This window comes from Cucurbita moschata, unplaced genomic scaffold (genome assembly GCF_002738365.1).
Source record: "Cucurbita moschata cultivar Rifu unplaced genomic scaffold, Cmos_1.0 Cmo_Scf00008, whole genome shotgun sequence".
NCBI classification, from domain to species: Eukaryota; Viridiplantae; Streptophyta; class Magnoliopsida; order Cucurbitales; family Cucurbitaceae; genus Cucurbita; species Cucurbita moschata.
Window position 1 is genome coordinate 259414 of NW_019268524.1, and position 18294 is coordinate 277707.

General features: G+C 35.3%; 2 protein-coding genes and 1 pseudogene across 3 annotated transcripts in view; 2 read left to right on the plus strand and 1 right to left on the minus strand.

Annotated features, from left to right (window-relative positions):
* Window positions 1-1961, plus strand: part of LOC111446394 (T-complex protein 1 subunit beta) — a 5824-nt gene extending 3863 nt beyond the window's left edge. For both annotated transcript variants that reach the window (XM_023085202.1, XM_023085203.1), the window contains 3 exons: window positions 40-525; window positions 883-1198; window positions 1519-1961. In XM_023085202.1, coding sequence (XP_022940970.1) covers window positions 40-525; window positions 883-1198; window positions 1519-1665 — 949 coding nt within the window. In that variant the 3' untranslated portion in view covers window positions 1666-1961. The remainder of the gene's footprint in view (window positions 1-39; window positions 526-882; window positions 1199-1518) is intronic.
* A 1596-nt stretch (window positions 1962-3557) lies between these two features.
* Window positions 3558-7879, plus strand: LOC111446209 (annotated as a pseudogene).
* On the minus strand, window positions 7687-13322 carry LOC111446264 (prolyl endopeptidase-like). The gene is made up of 12 exons (XM_023084994.1): window positions 12979-13322; window positions 11605-11824; window positions 11298-11498; window positions 11124-11194; window positions 10772-10934; window positions 9461-10054; window positions 8925-9305; window positions 8771-8846; window positions 8615-8678; window positions 8361-8496; window positions 8051-8164; window positions 7687-7942 (listed from the first exon to the last, which is right to left on the minus strand). Exons 1-12 carry the CDS (start codon window positions 13278-13280, stop codon window positions 7877-7879), a joined length of 2388 nt encoding a protein of 795 aa, XP_022940762.1. The 5' UTR covers window positions 13281-13322; the 3' UTR covers window positions 7687-7876.
* Window positions 13323-18294: the final 4972 nt, after the last annotated feature.

Below are 18294 nucleotides of genomic sequence, written 5' to 3' on the forward strand. Positions count from 1 at the left end.
TTTTTTTTTTTTTTTTTTTTTTTTTTTTTTTTTTTTCAGGTTTATTCTTGACAAAAAAATTGGTATTGGCCAACCCAAGCGCATAGAGAATGCCAAAATTTTAGTGGCAAATACTGCTATGGACACCGACAAAGTCAAGATTTATGGTGCTCGAGTTCGAGTTGATTCAATGGCAAGAGTTGCTGAAATTGAGGGTGCTGAAAAGGATAAAATGAGAGAGAAGGTGAAGAAGATAATTGGTCATGGAATCAACTGCTTTGTTAACAGACAGTTGATCTACAATTTCCCGGAGGAACTATTTGCAGATGCAGGAATACTTGCCATTGAGCATGCTGATTTTGATGGCATAGAGCGTCTGGCTTTAGTAACTGGTGGTGAGATTGCTTCAACTTTTGACAATCCGGAATCTGTGAAGCTTGGACATTGCAAGTTGATTGAGGAGATTATGATTGGCGAGGACAAACTGATCCATTTTTCTGGTGTGGGAATGGGTCAGGCGTGTACAATTGTGCTAAGGGGTGCAAGGTATCTTCCAGCTGAAATACTTTATTTTCCTGCTTTTCTGCCAAAAATATATCGAGCATTTCTCTATATTTTGGTCAGTTAATGAATTTTATTTTTTAATGTAGTATTGTTTTTTTAATTTCTATGGACGGTTTATTTCTGATAAAATGATGGCAAATATCATAAAGTGGTGCTTGTTGAAGAAGGCTTTATAACCTATGGTTGTTACCACCATGCAATTGGTGCCTTACATAAACCCTCAATTGGAAATTTGTAATGGTCATTTTTACATGTACACTTTTTTCTTGGAGCTGTTTCATTTGCTTTGTTATATGTTTTGACAGTGCTATTTTTGGGTTGTCTTTTGTTCTTTGCCAGTCATCACGTCCTTGATGAGGCTGAAAGGTCTCTGCATGATGCCTTGTGTGTACTGTCTCAGACAGTCAATGACAGCAGAGTCCTGCTTGGAGGTGGATGGCCCGAGATGATTATGTCAAAAGAAGTAGATGAGTTGGCTAGGAAGACTCCTGGGAAGAAATCACACGCCATTGAAGCTTTTTCACGTGCTCTACAGGCTATTCCAACAATCATTGCTGATAATGCTGGGTTGGATAGTGCTGACTTGATTGCGCAGCTCCGGGCTGAGCATCACAAGGAAGGTTGCAATGCAGGGATCGACGTCATCTCTGGTTCGGTAAGTGTCAAGATTGAAATATGTTTTAGAAGAGTAATGCCTTAATCGCCATTAAGTAATTTTGCAGTGACTAGACATCATATGCAGGAGAATGCAGTCCTTCACGATTTAAATATCCCTTGTGCTCATACTATCTTATTTAATTGATCTTTACTAACACATTTTTGTCATGTTATAATATTGAAGTTCTATAAGACAATGACAGCACACTAAAATTTGTAATAAAAAAGACAATGACAATAGCCTGATCGATTCATATCACTTTATAATAAAAAAAAGATTTTTGTAAGCTTCCTTGATGTATATTGTATATGTGACAGGTAGGGGATATGGCTGAACTTGGTATCTCAGAAGCTTTCAAAGTGAAGCAGGCCGTATTGCTTTCTGCAACGGAGGCTGCTGAGATGATTCTTAGAGTTGATGAAATCATCACATGTGCCCCTAGGAGGAGAGAAGATAGAATGTGAAAGAGGCCACTCTTTTACGTTCTTCAGAAAGGACTGTGTTATCTTTATTGGCAGCAGTGTTGTGAATGTTTGTTACATCATGCAGGGTTGGTCGGATTTTGTTAGGGAGGTTGCATTTTTCTTGCAAGAATTTTGGGTTTTCTTCACTGCCTAGTTTTTCTGATCGTGTGGGTAATGCCTTTCCTTCATCAACTTTTACCAGAGGATGCAAATAGTTTGATTGCCCAACTGTTGTAGGAAGCATCTTCTGAATCTTAATATATAGTGTCTTTTTCAAATGCAGGATTGATCCTTTATATTTTGAAATGATTAGGAATTTTTTTTTTAAATATTCTATTTTAGCCAATCTCTTTAATTTTTTAATTAATACTTATTAATTATTTTGATTACTGCGATAGTTTTATTATTAATGTCTGCTTAATATTTTAAAATATGGAGAGTCTCTAAAATATTTGAAACTGTCGTGAAATAAATATTATTATAAGGAAAAAGAATATATTTTAAATTGATATTTTGAAATGAGGAACTAAAATAAGAGTTAAATGTGATGTGGAGGGGTTACTGGTAATGCGAATAACTGCGATACGTCGTCGTTTAAGATGGATCTAGGAATCTGGACTAGAAACATGAATTTTGCCACGTCGAGTTGATCCAACGATCAAGAATGCGGGACAGGAGCGTGCCAAGTTAAAACAATATAAACTTAAAACTTCCCTCCCTTCCCTTGCCGCCCAAATACTGAAGTTCTCTAAACTATCAGTTACTTTTGTTCTTTGGAGTTCTTTTATGGAGCGAACGGGACGAATTGCAAGCGAATCCTGAGGCGACATTAGTTTCTTCCGCTACTGAAGAAGCCATTTCTCAGTATAATCAACTGCAGCAACTTAGCAATGTCGCTCCGCAGATGCCTTCTCACGCGATCAAAGACCTGTTGTCGATTGGCGTACGATCTCTCGTCTTTGAACCTTTCACTTGAACCTAGGATTTTCATAGCCTAAACAACCGTCATAAGCAATGCGGTCAATTAAATTTTCACTTCATAGCTTGTTGGATTGCAGTTTGGTGCAAATTCTGGTTTAGTTTGAATGTTCTTTGTTTATCTGGTCGCTATCCTTAATTTTGTACTCGCTTCAATCGAAGTCTCCATGGAAAAGAATAACCGTCGCTAGGAATGCGATCGATGAAGCTATCATTACATAACCTGATAGTATGCAGTTTGGAGGAAATTCTGCTTGTGTTTGAACTTTGAATGTGCTTCTTTATTCGGTTGCTATTCTTAATATTTTCCTCGCAACCTATTATTTTATAGTTGATTAGGAATGCGATCGATTAACTTTGAATGTGCTTCTTTGAAGTTTGGAGGAAACTCCGTTGTGTTTGAATTACTTTTTCGTTCGATTTGTATCCTACGTTTTTTCCTCACTTGAACCTAGGATTTCATAGCAGAATAACCGTTGTTCAGAAGGCGGCCATTACTTTATGTCTTGATAGTCTGTTGTTTAGAGGAAATTTTCTTTGCGTTTGAATGTGCTTCTTTCTTCAATCGATGTTGATTTTTCTCCCATTACGGTTTTGACATTTATGTCATCCGATGACATCATTAACGTGATCAGTCATGTTTTGTATTTCCAATTTTCAGATTTTTGCTTGCTATTAACGTGACGTCTGTATATTTTCAGCGTGATGTTGATCATAATGATTTTTGTAACAATAACAATAATAATAATAAATCATAAGAAGGAAAGGACGATAATAGGAGTAGCATGAGCAGCAACATTTTTTAAATCTGTACCTCATACTGGCCTATAGCTGATCAGCATTTATTATGTTCTAGGATGTGCTTAGTCACGCTTTTCTGCTTTTATATGGACACGTTTTTACTGTTTCTAGAAATGGTGTTGGCATCTATTGGAATTGAGCTGATGATTCTGCTTCTGCTTTTACTGTTTACTGTTTTTACTAGAAATAATGTTGGCATCTATTGCATTTACTGTTTTTACTGTTTCTGCTTTTATATGGCTGCAACTTTGTAAAATATAAAGGAGCTGATGATTTAACTGATTCAGTTTCCGAGATGGTAAAGGAAGAGGGCCATCAGATTGATAATTTTTCTCTTGAGGTGTCAGTTCCTTCGATCATTCTGGAGAAATGAGAAAAGCTTGTTTGGTAACTGAAGATTTTAGGAAAGTGAAAAGAGAAAATGTAAGTTAAAAGAGATTAACCGAAGATTTTGTGTGAAAAGAGATGTTGTGCAGAAACAAATTAGTGAGAGAAAGTAAAAGCAAAGATTAATGAAATAAATTTATGTCTATAGGTAATGAATAACAAGTTTATAACTAGAGCATCATCTAACAAATGATGTTGAAAACAAAAAATTGAATATCTATTCTTTTGTGAACTAAATTTGGCTGACCATTGGGAAGCATTTTTTAAAACTAAAAGTAAAGTGCTTGCGGAAAGAATCACGGTGAAAACAGAGAAAAAAAAAGAAGGAAGTTTTTATCATATAGTTCTGAAACATAACCGTTTTTAAAGTTATTATTGGATGATTCCATATGAGAAATTCTCTTGAAACCGCTTCCGTTTATGTTGCCACGTTTTTGTTTGTGTTGGACTTTCAATAGTCCATTTTTACTCTGTCGATTCATTTTGTAGTTATTATTTTCATCCCTGTATTGTAGGCTGTATTTGAAAAGATAATGTGGCTATGAAGACTGGTTTCAGAGCAAACCACCTCCTCTATCTCTTTGGGCAAAGGATGCATTAAAAATCTGTATAACAAAGCCTCTTGAAACTTTACCGGTGAGTGGAGTTGCATCTCTCCATTGTTTACTAAAGAAAAGTGTTTATCTTATGGAAAATGATGCAAACGAGCCATTCATCATAAAGAGGACTATTCTTTTTGTAGTTTTTTTCTTTTATGATTTTGTTGTTTGAAGGGAAAAGTTCATTGTTTAATATTTATCCATGAAGTTATGCAGGATTGCAAAGCTAGTTCAGGTGGTTTTCGCATCCGTTTAACTTATAGTCATCCTAAAGCTTCAAACGGCAATGATAATTCCATCAAAAGAAACCAGAACGATTGCAAGATGACAAAAATTGGTTAGTTAATTGAACCTTTGTTATCAACTTGTCACTGCTCTTCTGTATAAATTGAGAAATGAGAAGTTATATATTACTACCATCAATTTTCTTGGATGTCATGTTCTTGTAATCTATATGTACAATAATATTAAATTCATATCAAAACCTATTGCAATACTACATAACCTAATTAGAATTTAGGAAGTGGTAGAGATTTGGGAGAAACATAGTAGCAGTATATACGTGTTTGTGCGTGCATATGTATGTGCCTGCAAAATTACAATAAATAAACTAATTAATAGGCTTCAAAAGTTAATATATTCACATTGTTATACACGGTGTGGCAATATTGAACACTCAGCCAAGAATTTTATTTACAGAGTAGTGGTAACACTGATAGGCAAAGTCCCTCATGGAGCAACCTCCCAACTTCCTAGAATCAAAGTAATAGAGGTCTTGTTAGAGTGAAGCATTGTAATTCTGTGATTGAAAAAGGGTATTTGAAACATGTCCACATTGTCATTTTCACTTCTGAATATGGAGCCTAAATTTTTAGCTGCCTTAAGGAGCTTCTATTTTTAGCAGAAATAGGATCCCTAGAGAAATCGACTGTTTTTTCTAACAAGTTCCCAAAAATGGACGGCTTCAGTTTCAATATTGCTGTCATTAGCCAGACTAAGCCCTCTGACGAAACACGAGTTTTGAAAGAAAGTCTTTCCTTCGTTTAGCTGCCAGCCAACTTGTGGAAGAAATGAGTACTTTTGTCTCTTTTCATTACCCATCTGGACTTATGTGAAACACAAAGTTGTACAGGAGCCCAATTCTAGTTAATACGTTCGCTTCTTTTCTCTTAGAGGTCTTGTTGTTTCTACTTCCTGAACCCTACAGGGATGCTGCAATCATTTCCTATACTTCTAGAAACTCAGTGTATATGAATTTATTTGTATTTGTTTGTAAGTATTAAATCAGTTACCTCTGACATATGAACTGAGATATGCCTGTTAAAGCCAGTGATCGTAGCTCAGAAACTAATGATGATTCAATTCCAGCTGGCAATGATGAACCCTCGGATATTTCAAATTGTAACGCCAATTCTGTCGTTGATGATTGTTTCCACCCTTCACAAGAAGCTGAATTTCCTCAAGAAAAGGTAAGTTCGTTGCATAGTACTTAAATGATTAAAAAGATGATGTCACTGGCTGAATGAACTTTGGTCCTTATGTTCTAGTTATTAATAAAAATATTTCCTTAACCATTTGATTTCATTGAAAGTATACTCGATAAAAAAAAAAAAAAAAAAGAACATTCATTGGATGAATACGGGATGATTTCACCCGGGGCATTAGACTCAATAAACTGCAAGCTCGCAATGTAGAAATTAATGATGTGAATCTTTTTCTTTTTATCATTTTCTAATATCGGTGTAAAGGACTCAAGAAATCAACTCTTTTTTCTTTGCTTACATTTTTAATAATTTGACGCTTACTTTCACATTCAGATTTTGTTACATTTTTAACTGGTTACTAATAGTGGTATTCTCTGTCTCTCGCCCCAAATCAAATCTATATAGGTCGGTGAACCATACCATTGGGCTCAAATTGTTATAGGACTTCAATATACTTGGATCATTTCGGTAAGCTAAGTTTTACTTTTCCACTTTTTCTTTTTCCCCCATGAAGACTTGGTTGAGTATTTCACTGACTCGGAAGTCATAACTCCCTGGATTATCAACCTTTATTGTAGTATTCAAGAAATGTGAGTCAAACACGATGGGTTGTTGGTGGTGAAAGAATGGGAGAAGCATCGGTCGAGGTAGTGATTGTTTCTTTGGTGACCGAATGTTCTATTATACAACTGTTCATTAGACAAGCAAAAGTTGGCAGTATAATGGGTGTCTGCAGGAGATTCTAGGCAACAATATTCTTCCCCTGTGTCGAGGTGATAGTTACAAGTTCCATGCAGCTGGTAGAGAAGATCTCGATGTACTGGAAATCTTATTTCACCCAAGTGACAAATGGTAAGCTCAGTTACTGTTTAATTTAGTTTTGATTTGCTTCTTAGGTCTGAATACTGGTTTGGGTAGACCTTTCCTGGTTGAGATACAGAATGTGCGTCTTCTCCCATCTGAATTGATTATAAATTAAATAAAGTCGAAGGTTAATAGCTCAGAAAAAAAATGGTAGCATACTGTTCATGTTTTATTGCTTCTTCCATTGATTTAAATAACTGCGAACTGCCATACCAATCACATTATAATTGCAGGTTGGCGTAAGAAATCTGAAAGTTGAAGGGAGCGAGGGTTGGGCATTGGTGCAAGAAGAGGGACAGCAGAGAAGCAGGTTTTCTCCGTGAACAATCTTTTTGTTGATTACAATTACTAAGTTTTATTGAATTATAATATGGAACGAGTCTTGTGCTTATTGGTGAAATAAAAGGTCTGCCTTCTGTATTGGTCATTCTTTATGAATCATGCAGAAGCAATATGCTGCACTTGTGTGGACATCTCGCCCACTTGAGGACGACAATTTATTTGTCAATAGCATCATTCATTACATTTTAGTTGCATATGTAAACCTGGGTCCTGTTTGAGATTTTCATAAGCATCTTTAGTTAAGATATCGGGAGCTGTATTCTGAAGAATAATAAAGCGAAATTGTTGTTTTTCTTGTGTAGAAAATTTTGCAGAGAACACCACACCAATAAGGGTGCTTCATCGTCGCAGTCCATTAGAACGTGAAAAGATTATCCACTGGTTGGGACCCAGGTATATTTTTAACGTTGAATGAGACCACAGTTTGTACGGATAAATTATCCTGCGTGTATGTCTAAATTTCCCGAGCCTTTTTATTGGAATTATTTGAAGACGTAATCTAAAGGATGAAAAGCAATTAATAAACTTTTAAACATTAACGATTCATTCTAAAATAGGCTGGAACATATATTAAAGGATTTGTACTTGGTGATCTTTCTTACTAAATTTTGTATAATAAGTTCCTATGATAATCACTGTGACCATCTTCTTGTAAGTTGATTTTGTAGGAAAGCTAATTAGGCTTAACATTTATTTTGTGGATGTCTCCCACTACAATGTAGTTAATCTTTTACAAATTTCATATAAGGAGCAAGTCTAATCTATCCAAGTTGCGGACAACATCTTGGCCATGAATGCGTAGCGATCAGATGCTTCGTCAATCTGTAAATATAACGAAAACGATGCCCCAATTATTTCAAAAGGTATGTGCAAGTAATTTTATTTTAAAAAATGTCAATGACTAACTATGGTTGAACATTCGAAAATTACCATTTTCTGTGTAGGACGACCGGCTCCATGGCCCGCCTTGCACTCGATGCGACCAATTATAGGGTTTGTTTGGGGGCTTTTCTCCAAGCTAGTGCATAGAATATATTGCATTGTCTGAAAATGCCCATAAATACGAAGGAAATTAAGTAATGAAGTGTGCTATAACTTATTAATAACGCATGAAAATTAAATGTAATCATTGTATATTTGGCCAATTTAAACAAAAATGAAGTAGAAAAAGGAATCGTGAATGAGAAAATAGTGTTGTTGATAAAATATGAAGCATTTTCGTAATGTTAGAAAGACTGACCGCCAATAACTTCAATGAATGCAAAGGCACAACACGATCATCGTGATCAGCAGTAAGTAGCATGGTTGATGGGTACTGCAAAGGTCGATCAGGATGCTGTTCCCAAGGCCTCTTGACATTGTGGAGTGGGGAATACCTGGAAATAACAGGAATCATATCAACCAGCAAATAGAAACAAAGACCAATAATAAGCAGAGGGGTATTTTTACAAGAGCTTATAGATGTTTTTATGCAGAGAACACAACTTCACTCACTTGATTAGCCACTTAAATTCTTCCTCATTGTCCGAACAACCGTAATCAGAAGTCCAGGCATGACCTAAACACAATTAATTGATTAAACAAGCAATTCATGAATGAATAATAAAAAATAAAAATAAAACTAATCGTGCAATATGATGTGAAATCTACCTATTGTAAACTTGTGGAACCGCAGCATGTCCATCACTCCAACATGAGCCAATGCACAGCCAAAAAGATCAGGTCTCTGCCACAGGAAGCAGAATTCAGTTATAACTCAATGAAGACTTGGTAAGATGAGATTTAGAACACCACTGTTTCATACCTGATTAATACAAGCTCCAACGAGAAGCCCTCCATTGCTTCCACCTTCAATGCACAACTTACTTGGCTGGGTATAACCAGCAGAAATAAGATATTCAGCAGAAGAAATGAAGTCATCAAAGCAATTCTGTTTCTTTGAAAGAGAACCCGCTTTGTGCCATTCCTCCCCATATTCTCCACCACCACGAATGTTAGCTATGCAGAAAACAGCCCCTAAATGCCTTGCAAGTACTGTACGACTCACACTAAAATATGGCGTCAGGTTAACGTTAAAGCCACCGTATCCATATAGCAAGCAAGGGTGTGATCCATCCAACGCAATATTCTTTCGGGCCACAATGAACATTGGTATTTTCGCGCCATCCTTGCTACTGACAAAAACCTATAGACATAAGAAGATTCGTAAAAGATCTTGAAGAGAAAATTGAGCAAGGAGACAAATACCCAAACAACTTAAGATAAACACGGCACAATTGACAAAATCATAACTCGGCCAGAAAAATTGGACTGCATTTTCAACATATAAAGAACTCTAACCTGATCAACTTCAAATTCTGAGCGCTCAAATCCAGGAACAGCAATTTCACGAAATATCTTCATATCTGGAGTCCCAGTCTCCAAATTACATTGATAAATAATTCCAGGTGTAAGAAAGCTAGTAAACCCTATGAAAACTAGACTATCTTCACGCCTAGCAGAAATTCCATAAACAGAGCCAATATCAATGGGTAGTTGATGCAACAAGGAACCTGACTTCAAGTCCCTAATCTGCAGAACATATTTGACATCACTCAGGTAGCTCACTATCACTTGATCGCCATTAACAGCACATGCAGATTCTAGCACATCCTTTTCAGATTCTGGAAGCAATTCTGTCCATACTGTGGGGTCCTTCAGATCAACTCTAACAAGCTTATATTTTGGAGCGTTTTTATTTGTTATGAAGGTGAACAACGAGTCATCATTTGCAATGGCATGATACTGAGCATCAAAGTCGTCAATGAGTTTTGTGAAAGGAAGCAGGTCCTTTTTCTCCCTAAAGCCTTCAAGTCCATTAGGAAGTTCTGATATGTTACAATAGTAAAATTTGTTGACTGGATCACAACCCTCGCTAATTTCCATAAGGACATACTGGAAATTGAAATGAAGTCAGTAAAGATGTAAATGCAACAAGATAACAATCAACAATATATGAGGGAATATTTTTATTGTACACAAGCTTGCATGCTGAAAACCACATATGGGGAATTTTGAATTGGAGAAATGACGAATTTATGCTCACATATACGTCAATACTGTAAAGTTTAAAACAATTCTATATAGAATAAATCTAGCATAACAATGACAACACTATTATAAGTTCTTTGGACCTTAACATCTCATTGAATTTTCTATGATTCATTATGAAACAATTCAATCACATTTTATACCTAAATATGGCTTAGTGGCAAAAGAGCAACGTTCAAACCTTCACAATGATCATTTAAACAGTAACTCTTTAAGGATGACAGATATAACACGGAACGAAAATATATTTCAAGCTAAGTAGATTAAGATGAGACATGTCACACAAATTGGTCATTTTTTTAAATGAAAAACCAAACTTAATTGAGTAAAAATAAAAGAATATAAGGGCATATCACACAGTGGGTACTTATAGTATATAAATCAATAAAGCACTATCATTACAGGAGCCAACTTAGCTTGTAAAGGATTTAGGGGAACAATGATTAATAATATGGTTACAAAAGTAATAAGAGCACTAATACCATGATATAGCCCACTAAGTGCAAAAATCAGAAACCAATCCTAAGAACACTCCAGATCCATGAAACAGCGGATTATTACCTTTCCATCCTCAGTAACTCTGCCTGAAAAGAGGTATTTAGGATGGTCTTGATCTCTCCAACATAAAACATCATCGCATTGATCACTTCCCAAAAAATGGTAGTATAATTCATGATAAAGATTTGCATTCGTCTCAGTACCAGCATCTAAAGTTCCTACTTCTCTACAGTAACAACAAGAAAACCGAAATTTATAATTCATTGTCAGTAATAAAAATAAATAAAGAAGAATAAAAGTTCAAATCAATCCTGCCGCCTAAAATGCCTAGCTTCTGTCTAAATTCAATCAAATATAAGATCGTTGACCAGACAATCCCGCCAGAAACCGAAGTAGCACTTCACATGTTACTCACCTGGGAGCAGGATAGCGGCTGTAGAAAAAACCTTTGCCATCAACCGTCCAACTAATACTTGAAAACTTTACCTGAAACATCATCGATCCATATATCAGGTCATTCGACCACATTAATGTATTCATTGTGTTGTTCCAGTAAACGATGTGAAATGAACATACTACAATTACGCACCCATGATAACGTATCCGGTTCAGTTTTTTTATCATCGATTCGCATGACCTTAATAGTCACCCAATCGCTGCCGCTTGAACTGAGCCCGTAGGCCATGTATTTAGCATCCTTGCTGATGGAAAGAGAACTCAACGAGACTGTTCCGTCTTCGCTTAGCGCATTCGGATCGAGAAGAACCTCAGGTTCTCCATGCAAACTAGCCTGAGATGTAATATCGGAAGGAAAGAAGCAAAAAACACATAATGCATTCATCAGCTAGCTAAAGAGCACTGGCAAAAAGACAAACCTAAATGCGAAGGCGACGAACCTGAACATAAAGAACACTCTGCGCTTGAAGGCCAGTATTATGAAAGTAGAAGTACTTATTCCCTCGCTTAAAAGGCGGTTCATATCGCGGATGATCAAAGAGTTGAGTGATCTTCGCGCGGAGCTTTTCTCTCGTATCACACTTCTGAAGCACTGATTCTGTCAATGTCACCTGTTTCTGCACAAACTCCTTCACTTCATCAGCATCAGGATCTTCCAGCCTAAGAACAAATCTCAATGCAATTAGACATATCCAAAAGCGAGGATTACATTCAAAAACAGAAAAAACAGAAGAATACAGAATCTATTCATTTAAAAAAAGGCACAAGCCCAAAGGCGCTACGCAATCTTACAAAACGTGACTTCGTCAAAAGAACACCGATTAAACAGTGAGGACTACATGGACGAATAAATTTCCTCACAATACCTCATCAGAAACATTCAAACCGACTAAACAGCGAAGACGCCGTTGACTAATAAAATCATTCAGAGGACCACACCGATTAAACAGCGAAGACTCTATGGACTGACGAAATCCTTCACAAGACCACGCCAGAGACATTCACGCAGATTCAACAGCGAAGATGCCATGGACTAATAAAATCCTTTACAAGACCACGAAAGAGACATTCACACCGATTAGACAGCGAAGACTCCATTGACCAATGAAATCCTTCACGAGACCGCACCAGAGACATTCACACAGATTAAACAGCGAAAACTCCATCGACGAATAAAATCCTTCACAAGACCAGACCACACCAGAGGCATCGTTACCGATTAACCAGCGACGACTCCATTGACTAATAAAATGCTTCACAAGACCACACCAGAGGCATCGACACCGATTAATCCGCGAGGACTCCATTGACTAATAAAATGCTTCACAAGACCACACCAGAGGCATCGATACCGATTAATCAGCGAGGACTCCATTGACTAATAAAATCCTTCACGAGACCACACCAGAGACATTCACACAGATTAAACAGCGAAGACTACATCGACTAATAAAATCCTTCACAAGACCACACTAGAGGCATCGATTAATCAGCGAAGACTCCATAGACTAATGAAATCCTTCACAAAACTATACCATAGACATTCACACAGATTAAACGGCGAAGACTCCATTGACTAATAAAATCCTTCAGAAGACCACACCAGAGGCAACGACACCGATTAATCAGCGAAGACTCCATTGACTCATGAAATCCTTCACAAGACTACACCAGAGACATTCACACAGATTAAACAGCGAAGACTCCATTGACTAATGAAATCCCTCACAACACCACGACAGAGGCAGACAGACACAAAAGAAACAACGAATCAAAACAAAAAGCAAATGAAGCGGAAAATGAACAGCGCTTACCATCGGTAAGGGTCGGCGATTCGAACGCCATGATAATCCTCCACAACAGAGTCGTCTCTGCGGGAAGTAGGGTAGCGCAGGGGTTCATGTAGGGCAGAGAGAGATCCCATCCGGCGGCGAGAAGGTGAGAAAGAAGAAGGTCTGAGAGAGGAGGAGGAGGAAGGAGTAGAATAAGAAGGCGGCAATGCAGAGAGAAAAGAGGGAACGGAAGAAACTTGAAGAAGACGAAGAAGTTGAAGGCGAGGCGCGAAGAGAGGGGAGAAGGATAACGGGGCAACCAAATGAGACCATGATGGCAACATCAATGTCGACACGCTCTCTCCCAACTTTCCAAACCAGCTTCGTTTTCTCTTCCAACCTACACAGACTCGCGCGCACTTTTGGCTCTAATATCCACATTTTTTTCCTTTTTTTTTTCCTCTCTCCCGGCAATTATAAATACATACATTTATTTTATTTTTATAATAATTTTTATTTATTTATTCTCAACGAGTTTTATAAATAATTGGTATCTATTTATAATATAATTATTCAAATATATATTAAAATTGAGTTACATAATCATATTAAATGTTTGAAAATAAAAATAAATAAATAAATAATTGAAGAAAAGGTAATTATTTTTAAAGGGTGGAGTATCATTTGGGTCCAATTTTTTAGGATATTCCTTACGGCATTTCTCGCTCACAATGATTTTCTATTTTGAGAATACTTTTGAATTATTTCCTCATACAATGTGAAGTAAAAAAGGCCAAATCAAAGTAAAGTAGCCTCCACGGTTGAGGTGCCCTCCTTATTTTCTTAATGATCTTCTTAAAAGCCTTTCTTTCCCATCTTCACTTTATTTCACGCTAAATAATACAAATATATTCCACTGACTCTATAAATTTTAGACAATTCAAAAAACAAAATTACGTTTATAACCTTAATCTTGAAAAAAAACACATTAAAAATAATTCATATAGATTTCGCGAGGAGGAAAAGGGAGTGGAGTTGGGAACATACTTTTTATTTATATATATATGCTTTTTTGCCGGTATTAATAAAATAAATTAGTTAATTTTAAAATTCTAATTATAATATTTAAACTATTGTAATATTAAAATTTAAATTATATATATTTGCTTAACAAATATATAGATTTATTAAGTTTTTTTTTTCTTTACAATTTTGTAATAAGACTATACTAACAAATAACTATTTTTTAAAATAATAATAAACGGACAAAAATTACCTGGAACCTGATCTCGACAAATTCTTCACGGAGAATCCCACCTCGAATCCCGCACAAATGAAAAATTTACCCATAGGAAATCTCACCCCAAACTCGCAAAAATAAATGAAAATTTTCACAGCAATTAAGAATAAAATAGATGACATGGATGGGGGATGGGAAGACAGGGATAGGTGCGTGAACAAATTTTCCATCCCTACCCTATGAACATCTCTATTTTTTTTCGTATGTATACCATTTTTTAAGTAGATTAGACCAATTTTCTCTCCCAACTGACCGAAAGCTCAATAGTATAGGTTAAAAGCATATGATTCCAAAAATTCGAAAATATAATCCTAGCAGAATGGTGAACATTTAAATGAAAAAAATTAAGTAATGAGTATACTCTTGGCTAAAATATTCAAGAGATTGGAAATAAATATATTAAGAGGCCTAAAGAGAAGGAAAAAATAGGGAAATAAGTAAGTATTAAGAGACTAAATAAATATAAATATTAAACTAATTTAACAGCCATAAACAATATAAATAATTTAGGGTAATTTAAAAAGAAACGTTAAGAAAATGATTTTTTAAAAAACAAAAAAATGGAGAGAATAAATTACCTACGACAGTGATCTGCAGAAGAATATTAGGACACCAAACCCTAACTCCAAAGCTCAAAGAAGAAGATCATATCAGATCTTCATAGGCTCAAATTCCAATACCAAAAAATAAACCCAGAAAATACGCACACCTTCAAACCAACCAACACCCGTCCACAAACAATCCGTGGCCTCCAATCGCCGCCGCGAACCGCCGACTGAAACACACACGCGCCACCCTGAGGAGAGGGTAACAATGGAAGCATCTTTGGGTATTGAAGTGAAGGGTTGGGAAATTGAATAACTCAAAGGGATTATGAAACCAAACATAATGTAATAATTAAAGTGAAATTAAAAATGAGGGACAGGCAGACAGAGAGACAAGGCATGCACGAAGGGCTATGAACACATACTGTAACAAATCATTGTCGTAAAACCCATAAAGCATTTGAATTTGCGTTCATCATCATTATGATTTCGGCCCCGTGAGCTGCAAAAGAGAAACAATCATTTCATTTCATTTTTGTTCACAAAATTTGCACTGGAGAGTCGAGATTTGAAGATTCAGAATTTGACCCGAACTTCATTGAGACCTTGTAAACAAGCCTTGATTTCAACTTGTTTGTAATGAGGGGTGTTACAAAGAGAATCCGACAGAGCTGAATTGGCAGCATGCCCACCTCCCCAACATCATATAAAACCCCAACCAAACAGTAAACACTCGGTGAAGCCGGGAAAGGAGGTGGACAGAATGCCAATGAACTCTGCGGGGAAGCCCTTTGCTAAACAAACCCACATCAAACCAAGAAAACCCCATGAACCCTAAATCTGAGAGGACATGGATATCGACAATTGCAGGGAAAGTGGTTGTATTTAGTTAAATTTAGATGGATCGAACAAACAATGATGAGGGTTCGTTTCAGTAGGTCATATGGGTCCGGGGGCGCCTGATGAATGGTTCCGAAGGGTTATTTATATATCAACATCTATATCCCCCGACTCCAATAATCATGTAGAGTTGCTTTTAATAATTGAATAAACTTTAATTAAATTTATAAAACATAACGAATATTTAAGCAATCATTTTAAGTACATAATAAATTTTTCCAAGTTTTTTATTTTCCACGTCAGCTAGTGGAATTAAGTATTGGAAGAAGACTTGTTGAACATGATTGTAAGAATCCTAGATCAAATATAGTAGTTTATTTATTTATTTATTTGTTGTAGAGGTGGTTAAAAAATGAAAAATAACTATTGGGAAACGGGGTGGTAAAAGAGTCGGTAAAAAGTTAAATACTATTATATTTAATGCATTGGAGGCGTAAACATTACATCACAAACATGATCCAGGGGTTAAAAAAAAAAAATCACCGCAGTAAAGAGAAGCAACCCGCGGTTAAATAAAATTTATCATTCAAACCGGCGGACGCTCGTAGACTGGAACAGGCAGGCGCCTCGGTACTTTTTTTTTTCTTTCTTTCTTAAAGTAATAAACTAAAATACCATATTTCGTTTTCATATTTTTTAAGTTTATTTCATTTTATTTTTTTTTATTTTTAAATATCTAAATTTATTCTACATATATATTATTAAATCTTAAAATTAGTTTGAAATTATATTTTATCTAAAATATAATATTTATTAAAAGTTGGACGATTAAAATTAGATAATTAAAAATACACAAACTAAAATAAAATTTAATATTGATTTTAGGAATTTATTGTTAAACGAACAGGCCTCCTCACAATGGTATGATATTGTCGATTTTGAGCCTAAGCTCTGATGACTTTACTTTGAGGTTTTCCGAAAGGCTTCATATTTTTTTGTTTATAAACTTATGGTTATTCTCTAAATTAAGGGACGAGCGACTTTCATCCTCGAACATGTATAATTAGAATTTTATTAAATAAAGTAACATCGGATTACACCAAAAAAGAGAGGGTAATTTGTGGTTGATGGGGGTTTCTTAGTAAATGCACTTTTTTCTGACAATGTCTCATCGTAATCCATGAGCATTAATATTAGCTTAAAAATTATGGGAAACAAAGTACACATTAAATGAACATAAATGAAATGACTGAGCTTGTAGGCACCAGAATTTCACTTCAAAATTTAAAAGTCTCCTCCCTTTCCATAAAATCATAGTATTATTAGATGGAAAGAAATTACATATTTTCTTTTCCAAAGCGGAAAATCAATGCACATAATAGAAATATACAATTCAAATTAAATTATTTTTTATTTAAAGGGCTTTCATATAATCATTTATCCATTTCAAGTTGATTTAAAAGATAAGATTTTTTTAATAATACTACGATTTTATGGAAAGGAATGATAATTTTAAATTTGGAAGTGAAACTCTTCTACGGGGAAGCTCAGCCATTTCATTTATGTTCATTTAATGTGTATTTTATTTCTCATAATAATAAAAGAACGATAGTTATGGATTATATTTAGGCATGTCAGAAAAGTGCATTTAATAAAAAACCCACGCGAAAAATTAGAGTTTTTATTTTCTTTCGCTGTAATTCGATGTTATTTAAGAATAATAACAATGAATTGAAATTAAAATTTACATTTATTTAGTTCTTAAATTTTGAAAAGGGTTTAATGAGTTTTTTTATATCTATATTTTAAAAGTGTAATCAAATTTTTATAAGTGATAATGCCACGTGGAATTTAACTGTTGAAAATAGGAGAGAGCGGTTGAAATATTTGAAGTTTACAAGTAGAGGGAGAATAAGCTTATGGTAACGGTTACTTAGAATTCGAATTTGAATTAGTAATGGTCATGGGTGGTTCCTGAAATGATGAGAGCTTGTCTTAGCTATCAGCAGTTACTCTTACCAAATTTAATTTTATTTATAGTTTCGTAGTGAAAAAATAAAATTGACATATTAATGAAAATGACTCAAGTTTTATGACTCTTTATACGTTATATTTTGTTTTTTTTTTTGTCACTTTAATTTTAATTTTAAAAAAATATTAAAACACTTCCTAAACTTAAGCCTGTACCTACTGAGATACTTAATTTCGAGTTGTACTAATTCAATAGTGAAGCGCAAAAATACTTTTTTTCTTTTTTTTTTTTGAAAGCTTTATCAATATTTGATGTAACGTCTCAAGTACATCGCCGACATATATTATTATTGTAGTTTTTATTTTCGAGCTTCCTCTCAAGGTTATAAAGATGATTTATTATCCTCCTCTAACGTGGACTCTCACAATTCATCTCCTTTTCGGGCCCAACGTCTTCGCTGACACTCTTTCTCTTCTCCAATTGATGTGAAAACCTCTTTGGAGCCTAACGTTCTTGCTGACACACTGCATTGTGTCTACCACCCGTTGAGGTTCAACTTCCTTGCTGACACATCGTCTAGTGTCTAACGACGATATCTTTTGTAATCATCTAAGTTTACTACTAGTAGATATTGTCCGCCTTAGATTATACTCAAGGTTTCTAAAACGCGTATGGTAATAAGAGGTTTTCACTTCCTCTCA

Coding starts and splice junctions, on each gene's coding strand:
- LOC111446264 (XM_023084994.1), bottom strand. CDS start 13,280: ATGTTGCCATCATGGTCTCATTTGGTTGCCCCGTTATCCTTCTCCCCT. Junction 10,935..11,123: donor AGCCGCTATCCTGCTCCCAG/GTGAGTAACATG, acceptor TTGTTACTGTAG/AGAAGTAGGAACTTTAGATG. Junction 7,943..8,050: donor GTCGTCCTACACAGAAAATG/GTAATTTTCGAA, acceptor TTATATTTACAG/ATTGACGAAGCATCTGATCG.